This window comes from Lathyrus oleraceus, chromosome 7 (genome assembly GCF_024323335.1).
Source record: "Lathyrus oleraceus cultivar Zhongwan6 chromosome 7, CAAS_Psat_ZW6_1.0, whole genome shotgun sequence".
Classification (NCBI taxonomy): domain Eukaryota; kingdom Viridiplantae; phylum Streptophyta; class Magnoliopsida; order Fabales; family Fabaceae; genus Lathyrus; species Lathyrus oleraceus.
Genome location: NC_066585.1, coordinates 206,155,467 through 206,166,432, shown reverse-complemented (window position 1 = coordinate 206,166,432; position 10,966 = coordinate 206,155,467). Strand labels below are relative to the sequence as shown.

Below are 10,966 nucleotides of genomic sequence, written 5' to 3'. Positions count from 1 at the left end.
TTTTTTATCCCTAATTTTTGCCCGAACCTTTTATTTTTGTGGTTCGTCGGGATGCCATTTTTGTGCCTAAGCCGTCGACTTAGCGGGTCCTTTTATGCGAAGTATTTTTTGACTACGTCTGCATTCATAGGGAGTGGGAAGTCTTCACCGTCCCTAGTGGTGAGCATCATGGCTCCGCCATAGAAATTTTTCTTTATAACATATGGCCCTTCATAATTCAGAGTCAATTTACCCCTGGTATCAGACTGAGGAAGAATAATTCTTTTCAAGACAAGGTCACCAGCTTTGTAATTTTAAGGACAAACTCTTCGATCGAATGCCTTCTTCATCCGCTTTTGATACAATTGCCCATGAAATATAACAACCATTCTTTTATCTTCGATGAGGTTCAACTGATCAAATTTACTTTGCACCCACTCGGCCTCGTCGAGTTTCACATCTGTCATCATCCTTAAGGAAGGGAATTCAACCTCGACATGCAAAACTGCCTCCATGCCATATACCAAGGAAAATGGAGTTGCTCCAGTCGAGGTACGTACCAAAGTACGATAACCATGCAAAGCAAAAGGTAGCATCTCGTGCCAGTCCTTGTAGGTTACAACCATATTTTGTACTAACTTCTTTATGTTTTTGTTGGTTTCCTCCACTTCCCCATTCTTCTTTGGGTGGTAAGGAGAGGAATTGTGATATTGAATCTTGAAACTCTTGCACAACTCTGTCATCATCTTGCTATTGAGATTGGACCCACTGTCTGTTATGATCTTCTCAGGGATTCCATAATGACAAATGATATTCTGCTTGATAAAACAAGCAACCACCTGTTTATTCACGTTGGCGTAGGAAGCATCTTTCACCCACTTTGTGAAGTAATCAATAGCCACTAAGATGAAACGATGTCCATTCGAAGCAGTGGGCTCAATGCGCCCGATCATATCAATACCCCTCATTGTGAAGGGCCACGGAGAAGTCAAAACATTCAAAGGCATGGGAGGAATGTGCATTTTATTAGCGTAAATTTGGCACTTGTGACATCATCTAGCATGAATGTGGCAGTCGGTTTCCATAGTCATCCAATAATAACTTACTCTCAGAATCTTTTTCTCCATGGCATGACCATCGGAGTGTGTTCCAAATGAACCCTCATGAATTTCCTTAATGATTATATCTGCTTCGTGTCTATCCACGCATCTGAGTAAGACAGAATCATGATTCCTCTTATACAACACATCACCACTTAAGAAAAACCTAGCAAACATCTTCCTTAGTGTTTTCTTGTCAGGGATAGACGCATCCTCTGGGTATTCCTATTTCTCAAGGTATCTTTTGATATCATTAAACCAGGGTTTATTATCCTGCACTTCATCATTAGTGTAACAAAAAGCTGGCTCATCCAACCTCATAATGCTGATGGAGGGTGCCTTATTCTCCCATTTAACTTTGAACATGGATGCCAGAGTGGCCAGTGCATCTGCTAAATGATTCTCTTCTCTTGGAATATGATCAAATGTGATCTCCTCAAAGTATGGAATCAATTTCATCATGTGCTCTCGGTATGGGATCATATTTGGGTGATGGGTCTCCCAATCTTTGTTGATTTGGCTGATGACCAGAGTAGAGTCTCCATATACTTCTAGATACTTGATCCTCAAATCCATAACATCTTCAGTCCCATAGATGCAAGCTTCATATTCAACCATGCTATTTATGCATTCGAAACAGATTCTGGCAGTGAAAGGAATATGAAAACCCGTGGGAGAAGTAATGACAGCTCCTACACCGTTTCCCAAAGCATTTGAAGCACCGTCGAACATGAGCGTCCATCACGATTCGGGTTCTGGGCCTTCATCAGGATCTGGTCTGTTGTAATATTCTTTAAGAAACAAAACATCTGCATCAGGAAACTCAAACTTCATTGGTTGGTAATCCTCCACAGGATGATGAGCCAAATGGTCAGCAACTATACTACTCTTGATGGCTTTTTGAGTTGTATATTAGATATCATACTCTGTTAAAATCATTTTCCAGCGGGCAACCCTTCCCGTAAGAGCAGACTTCTCAAAAATATACTTGATCAGGTCCATCTTTGAGATCAACAAAGTAGTGTGGGTCAACATATACTATCCCAGCCGGTGAGCAGCCCAAGCTAGAGCGCAATAAGTTTTCTCAAGTAGTGAATATTTTATTTCACAGTTGGTAAATTTTTTGCTAAGGTAGTATATTGCGTGCTCTTTTCGGCCAGACTCGTCATGTTGGCCTAATACACACCCCATTGACTCGTCGAGGACAGTGAGATACATGATCAGAGGTCTTCCCTCTACTGGAGGCATGAGAACTATAGGTTCCTACAAGTACTTTTTTATTCTTTCGAACGCTCTTTGACAATCGTCGTTCCACATCACTGCCTGATCTTTTCTCAATAGTTTAAACATCAATTCACAGGTGGCTGTTAAATTGGAGATAAATTTAGCAATATAATTTAACCTCCCTAAGAAACCATACACTTCTTTTTTTGTTCTTGGTTCAGGCATCTCTTGAATTGCTTTTATCTTTGCAGGATCAACCTTAATTCCTCTTTCACTAATCAGAAAACTAAGTAATTTACTGGATCTCACCCCGAAGGTACATTTGTTAGGATTCAGCCTTAGCCTAAACTTCCGTAATCTCTCAAATAATTTCTGCAAATTGACTAAATGTTCCTCCTCTGCATGGGATTTTGCAATCATATCATTCACATATCACTCACTCCTTATGGATCATGTCATAGAAAAGGGTTACCATTGCACGTTGGTAAGTTGCCCCTGTGTTCTTCAAACCAAAAGGCATGACCTTGTAACAAAAGGTTTCCCAAGGTGTTATAAACGTGGTCTTCTCCATGTCTTCCGGAGCCATTTTAATCTGGTTATAACCGGATAAACCATCCATGAAAGAAAATACCGAGAACTGTGCAGTGCTGTCAACCAATATATCAATGTGAGGGAGCGGGAAATCATCCTTGGGACTTGCTTTGTTCAAATCACGATAATCAACACACATCCGTACCTTACCATCTTTCTTAGGCACATGAATGATGTTAGCTACCCACGGAGGATAAGAAGTAACTTCCAGAAAAACCTGCATCAAATTGCTTTTGCACTTCATCTTTAATCTTCTTAGACATATCCAGACGTGTCCTTCGAAGCTTCTGCTTAACAGGGGGACACTCTTCTTTCAAAGGTAGCCTATGCACCACAATATCTGTGTCGATTCCAGACATGTCTTGATAAGACCAAGAAAATATGTCAATAAACTCTTGCAACATGTCAATCAACCTTGCCTTCACACTTTCTTCTAAAGAAGCCCCTACTCTGACCTCTTTCATATCGTCCTCAGTTCCAAGATTCACAACCTCAATGGTTTCTTAATGCGGCTGGATGAACTTCTCTTCTTGCCTTAAGAACCTTGCTAACTCTTCAGGGAGTTCATAATATTCATCACCTTCTTATCCAACTTGGTAGATTGGATTGTCAAAGTCATAGTGAGCGATAGTAGAATCGTTATAAATGGAATCTGAGATGGACGTGAATCTGCAGTAATGATGTTTTTTATGCTTTTTAGGAAGTGTGTGGTGAAAAGAAAAAATTTCCATTTTAAGAGGAAATATAAAAATTAAAAATAGAAAGACATAGATCAAAAGATTGAATGCAAAACGTCCTTTATTTTATGATAAAAATTGAAAAGGAAACATGGTGGCCCTACATGATTCACTACGCCTTGGGCAGAGCGCATGAATTATTGCATGATAAAAGAAACAAAAAGAAAATTACTCCTGATTGAGCGTGACTTGAATGACATTCTCTGTAGTCCAGTTGTGGAGCTCTTCATCTGGAACACTTGTTCGAATCCAGTTGTCAATGTCATAATCACTGTCATCATCATCTCCGACAGCATTGGCATGATCATTATTGATAAATCCAACACTTGTAAACTTCAATGGAGTGAGAACACTTGAAGCCTTGGGAGCTTCAGGGGCTACACTCTGCCAGGAATGGCTGAAACCAAGACCCAACTTGTCAAACTATAGAGGAAGATCTAACACACCATCCCAACCTTCAGGGTGACCACTCTCAACCACTGCTCTAGCATCCTTCAACAAAGACATAGAAACTGCATGCTTCTTATCCTCAGAATGAGGAGTCTTGATCATCTGAACTGCTTCAAACGCCTGAAAAGGAGTTTTATGTACTTCCCCTTCAACCTCTATATACCGGAAAGATGTCAAATGACTCACCATGTACTCTTCCTTGCCGTAAACGGTAAGAATCTTACTACCAATTGGGAACTTCATTTTCTGATGCAGGGTGGATGTTACAACGCCTGCCCAATGAATCCATGGGCGTCCTAGAAAACAACAATACACAAGCTGTATATCCATAACGAAGAATATTGTTCCAAAAACTTGTGGTCCAATTTTAACAAGTAGATCCATCTCACCAAAAACAGCTCTTCGAGATCCATCGAAATCCCTGACTATCAAGTCACTTGGGTGCAACTCAACTCATGCATAATCAATCTTCATCAGAGCAGACTTAGGTAACACATTTAAGGATGACCAGGTGTCCACCAACACACGAGATAATATAGTCCATTTGCATTCCATAGAAATGTGCAAAGCTTTATTATTATTGCATCCTTCAGGAGGGAGATCAAAGCCCGTGAAACCCAAACCATTGTCAGCTGAAATACTGGCCACAACCCCTTCTAATTGGTTGACAGTGATGTTTTACGACACAAAAGCGGATCTCAACAATTTCATCAGAGCGTTCCTGTAAGCTTCAGAACACAACAACAAGGACAAGATTGAAATCTTAGACGATGTCTGGCTCAGATGATCTATCACCTTATAATCACTTTTCCTGATTAATCTCAATAAGTCTTCAACTTCTTGAGATGAAGAAGTTCCAGGCACTGCATTTGGAGCATTAGCTGGCACATATTCTGAATTATCACCCACCACTTGCTTACCCTTAGCTTTCGCCAAGGCATCAACATTATCTTGAGAATGTTATGGAGAATATATCCTATTACTTATGGTAATTCTGCCCGTACTGGACAAATTGTCAAAATTCAAACTTGCGTCTTCACTTAGTTTCTCTTCGAAAAGCTTCCCTTCTTGCTTCACTCCATGATAATAAACATCTGACCCATAATGTCAGAGCACAACACTCTCGCTAGATTAAGGAATGAGACCAGGCAACATGATTGTTAAGGGAGTAGGCCTAGCAGGTGCTGGAATATTTGCAGGAGTATACGGAATGGAAATTACTGCCATATATTTCTCTTCAACTTTCTCATCTTTAACAATTCTATCATACTGTAGGAGACCTTCATCAATCAAACTTTGAATCCCAGCTTTCAGATTAATACAACCCTCTGGATTACTTTGATACTCACAACAATCTAGGAGGCACCCAGGATAAACACCATTCTTGATTAGATAACTTTTAACACACGACAACGGAGTAGACAATAGGTTCACATCCATTATTAAATTTAAGTTCCCACCATCTTCCACAACATTAACAGTAGGTCTGGCATGAACTGGCGTCGGGTTTTGGATAACATTAGGTCCATTGTACGGAGTGAACTGAATGGCCTTAGAATCCAACAACTCTTTCACATTGTATTTAAGGGCCCAACAATTCTCCACGTCGTGGCTTACACCACCAGAATGAAATTCACATCGGGCATTAGGGTTATAACCTGCAGGGAGCCTCTCGGGAGGAGGTGGTATACCCCTTAGATTAACCAACTTCAATTGTAATAAATGCTGAAACACTTGGGAATAAGACATCAGGAGTGGATAAAATACTTTCTCAATTCTAGTTTGTCTTGGCTGATTATAATTCTGACGAGGAGCGGTCTGTTGTTGTTGTTATTATTGGTACTACGATTGTTGTTGTTGGGGAGCTACGATGACTGGAATGGCCACAAGATTCACATGTTGTTGTTGACGTTGATGTTGATGTTGATATCGTTGTTGATGTTATGGTTGGTATTATTGCCTTCCTCGGCCTCTTTGATCATAAGCAGTGCTTGATTCACCCTTCTTCTTCTTAGGGTATCCACTAAATGACTTTTTACCAACTCCACTTGCAGGACTACCAGTATTGGCTGACTGAATCTTTCCCATTTTGAGACCAACTTTAATCCTTTCTCCAACCATTACCAACTCGGAAAAACCAGTAGAAGTGCTACCCACCATTCTATCATAGTAAGGACCTTGTAAAGTACCCATGAACATGTCAACCAGTTCTCTCTCCATCAATGGAGGTTGAACTCTAGCAGCTAGCTCACTCCACTTCTGAGCATATTCCTTGAATGATTCATTTTGATCCCAAGTCAGACTTTGCAATTGGGTCCTATTTGGTGCCATATCAATATTGTATTGGTAGTGTTTCACAAATGCTTCCACTAAATCCCTCTAGTTTCTGATGTACGTTCTCTCTAAATGCATATACCATTCCAAAGATGCCCTAACTAGGCTATCTTGAAAAAAGTGCATTAGTGTCCTCTCGTATTCAGAATAAGCAAACATCTTGTGGTAATAAGCTCTAACATGCGTCTATAGACAAGTTATACCGGTATACTTGTCAAAGACAGGAACCTTAAATTTAGGTGGAACCCTTACTTCTGACACCAGTCCTAGGTCAGTAATGTCCATTCCTAGAACACCTTGTCCCTCTACAACTTTCAATCTTTCCTCCAACAGACGGTACTTTCTATCATCAGCATGAGCACTCAAGTCACTGTTATGCATTGAATACATATCTTCGTTACGATCTACTTCCAGCTCTTGCACTTGAGGGTCCCCCTTGCATTGGGATGCCCCAACATATCCCCAACAATAAGATGTGGTCCTCCATGATTATACGGTGGTGGTGGAGGTGGTGGAAAATTTCCATACTGACCCTGGTTATGGATATTTATAACCATTAGCACGCGGATTATTAAAATTCGGCCTATCAAAATTCATAGCAACATTGGGACGAGGTTGCCCCACAAAAACATCTTCAAACATCAACTTCGGTCGCTCATTCTCAACACGAGGTCTCTCCACAAGATCCCTTAATTCTTCCTGAATACGAGTCACATTAGTAATGGCCTCCGCAAACTGTGTCATCCTAGCATCTATCTGGTTCCTCATTTCATCTATGTTAGCTTTAATTTGATCCATCTGACATCTTTGGTTGCTTCTTGTGGTGTAACGGTGAATGACTGGATTTGCAATCTCTACTAAGAAAAACAGAATCAATATGAGAGGGCCGACCAGAAAACCTGTTATGAATGCGGTATGAATGTATGAATGGATGTAATGCATATAATGACATGTTTATGTATTTACAGGGTTCTAAAATTTTGATTCAAGTTATATAAGAGAAAGAAAATAGATAGATAATGAATACTGGATAGACCAAACATCAAATTCATTAAACTGAAAACTTAAAGTAGCACATGTAGTTCTTACAAGAGAAACAAACAAACAACCAAAACCAATAGTGCAAATCAAGAAACCCCATCAACAATCCTGATGGTGGTCACTACATAGAAAAAGACAAATTCAATCTTCCCAATCCACATAGGCCAGAGGCCCTCCACTTTTGAGATAGTCCAGGCTCCAGGCTTTAGATTCTTTGAACAACTTCTTTGTCTCCTCCTGATTGCATTTTTGGACCAGACTTCGGATGGCCACATATTTTCGAAAAAGCATGCCATCCAAATATTGACATTGATCAATCGACTTCTCACATTCGTTGCACTCTAGAAGTGGAATCTACTAGGGAGCATCATCTTTCTCTTTCAATAAAGCTTTGAGGTTTGCAATATCCTCCATAACTTTCTCCAAATGAATGTGGCTTCATTTGAGTTGAATTACCACTCCTAGCCTCTGAGTATTTTCCTCATCGAATTGGAAATTATTAACCTGAAGCTGTCTCTCCAATCCTTTAATCTTGGCCTTGTACTTCCTGTTGGGTTTGGAGACTTTGATAGATTCATAGTCTCGGTGCTTTTGCTTGATCTCTTCTTTAACCTCTTCAAGAGCTATCCTTTGTTCTTCAATAACTGTAGAAGTATTCCCTATAATTCTGTCGGCTCTCGGCTTCTTTCTGATCCTTCTATCCACATCAAGACCATATTCACCAAGCAATTCATCTCTTTCTTTAAGTTTATGAGCCAAATCCTTCTTTTCTTGCCTAAAGCCGAAGACTTGCATGCTTAGCTCCTCTTTCTCATGCTTCAACCTCTTGTCTAAAAGCAAAGTTTTATTGAAGTACTCTCTAGGCACAAAATCAGGGTGATCTGGCTCTTAAGGATACAATGGATTCTCTATTAGAAAAGGCAACAGGACAATTTGAACTCTATCTTTGATCCAGTCTATGTAAGGATGATAAGCAACACAATCCTTTTTTCCAAATAACTCTTTCCCTTTACATGAAATATGATTCCAGGCTTTAGCAACTTTCTTCATCATCTCAACACCATCAGCCACTTTATAGAACAAATACTCTTGTATGCTCCTATCCTCTGGAGGGCCTTTTAAAGCGTATCCCAATTGTCTATGAGAAAGTACAGGATTATAGTTTATACCTTCCCTAACGCCCATGAGAGGCGCATTAGGAAACTCTCCGCAACTCATAATCACTTAAGATTTCTCTATCCTATCCAATCTTAAGTTATACCACACCAAATTATTGGACGTAAGTACCATTAGCCTCTTGGACCATTTCAAGGTTTCTTTGTTATCAATGGACGTTACTTTGCATGGGAGATGGCTTCGGAGCCAATGATACAAAAGAGGAGCACAACACCATACTAAGCCACCTCTCTTCTTGTGATTTCTGGAATGAATAGAATGATACACATCCCCCAAAAGTGTTGGTACTGGGTTTCCCATCATGAAGATGCGAATGGCGTTCATATCGACAAAATCAACCACGTTGGGAAACAAAACAATGCCATAGATAATGCAAGCCAGCACAACATTGAAAACCTTCCAATTCTCTTCTTTAGCCAAAGCACTCAAAATTTCCAAAAGAAAACTCAGATGAAAACCAGAGAGTCCTCCTTTTGTCTTGAGACTAGCATCCACCACAAATTTACCCAAATAAAAGGTAACAATAATACGTTCAGAATCAGGGACCTCCATTGACACATGAAAAGGAACTTGAAGCTTGATAGGAATTCCCAGAATACAAGAATACTCTTCCAAGGTTGGTGCCAACTGATAGTCTGGGAAAATAAAACATCGCAGGAGAGGATCATAGAGCTGTAGCTGAGTATAAAGTGCACTGTGTTGATATTGGTAGAGATGAGCTTTGAGGTACTCTACAATATTCCCATAGTATCTTTTGAAAACTTCCAAATTGCCAAAAGGGGATCTCTCAACCATCTCGAGAAGGGAGTCCAAATTAACCTCAGGAAACTTATAAGAAACATGCCCACCTCTACTAGTATCCATCTTTAGAGAAGACTTGAATAACGAGAATTAAGAATTAAAAACAATGGAAATACAAATACATGTGTGTTAAGAGAATGAATATAACGATGCTTATGAATGCAAGTATGGTTTCCATATCAATGGACAACTATTGTGCTTGATAATAACTGAGTGCCCCAAGTTCAAAAGTTTGACATGATTCTAAGAAAATCGGGTGTGGTGAAGGTTTGTTTTGTAACACCCACCCCAACTCATCATAGGTAGGTTCTAATCAGAATATAATAGGCTTCTAAATGGCAACCAGAGTCGAAGGTACTCATGCCAATACTCTATCTATTGCATAAGGCATGCAAGACAAGAGCATTCCCACTAGAACCTCGTCTGGGCGTGGTATGTCATGCAAACTCTTGCGTTCCAGGCGCCACAAGAGTTAACATAAATATCTACTCTAACCTATGTGTCACTGCTCTGGGTAGTGGGCCTCTTACCTCATAATAACATCCCATCCAACCTGCAAACAGGAGATCCAACAACAAGCACAGTAGCAATATCTAGAATATGGAAAGAAATAAAATGCAAAAAATGCAATAAACAAGTAAACCACAAAGAAATATACACCTAATGAAGAGAAAACAAACAAGATCTAGGAATGGCTTGCTTATGGGGGTTCCCTAGCAAAGTCGCCAATTGTCGCATCTCGAAAAAGCACGCATACAAAACAGAGTCTCCACCAACGATATTTATCCCAATATAGGGAAAGGAATCACTGAGTAAACCTACAAAACGATGAATCTAATGGTCTCGCAACCAATAGAAGGGTAAGGGAGTCAATTATACGAGGGGAAGGTATTAGCACCCCTCACGTCTGTAGTACTCTACATGATATACTCTTGTCGTCCTAATCAAAATGATGTGTTTATTCTAAAGCTTACCAACTAAAAGGGAATTCATACGAAAAGATTGAATTTTTTACAAACAAAAAGAACATTTTTATTATTGCGCTCTCTTAGGTTTTGCAACCCAATGCCCACGTATCAAAAAGAATCAGAGCACCATAGTTCTTCTCAAAATTTTGGTTTGTTGGTGCCTTTTATGGGTAACCACCCTTATTGAAAATTTTCATAAGAAAAGCCAAGCAGCAAAAGAATTTTGATTGGTTGAGTATTTTGGTTGAAAGAATACATCAAATGATCCACCCAAGGCAGGAGGTATCTGAGTACTTCTCTCTTATTGTTGAAAGAGTTCAAGTAGCATTTAGAATGTTTTTGGATTTTTATTAAGAAAAAGGTTTTTGTTTTAGAATGAATGCAAAAGAGAAATGGAAAATCTAAGGGAATTCTAAAGAGAAACCTAATGTTGGCATGCAATAGTGGTCCTAAAGTTAGGATAAGAGGGAAATATCTACCTAAGTTAGCATGCAAAGATTGACCTAGGGTTAAGGATCCAGGGGTCTACCTAACGTTGCCATGCTTGGTTAACAAACCTCAAGTA

The 10,966-nt window shown here is 39.7% G+C and overlaps 1 protein-coding gene across 1 annotated transcript; it reads right to left on the bottom strand.

Moving 5' to 3' along the window:
* Positions 1-1,304: 1,304 nt before the first annotated feature.
* LOC127102948 (uncharacterized) lies at positions 1,305-1,811 on the bottom strand. Its single transcript, XM_051040261.1, has one exon. It carries the CDS (start codon positions 1,809-1,811, stop codon positions 1,305-1,307), a length of 507 nt encoding a protein of 168 aa, XP_050896218.1.
* Between the last annotated feature and the right edge of the window lie 9,155 nt (positions 1,812-10,966).

Excerpts from the sequence above, each read along its gene's own strand:
- LOC127102948 (XM_051040261.1), bottom strand. The coding sequence starts at position 1,811 with ATGTTCGACGGTGCTTCAAATGCTTTGGGAAACGGTGTAGGAGCTGTC.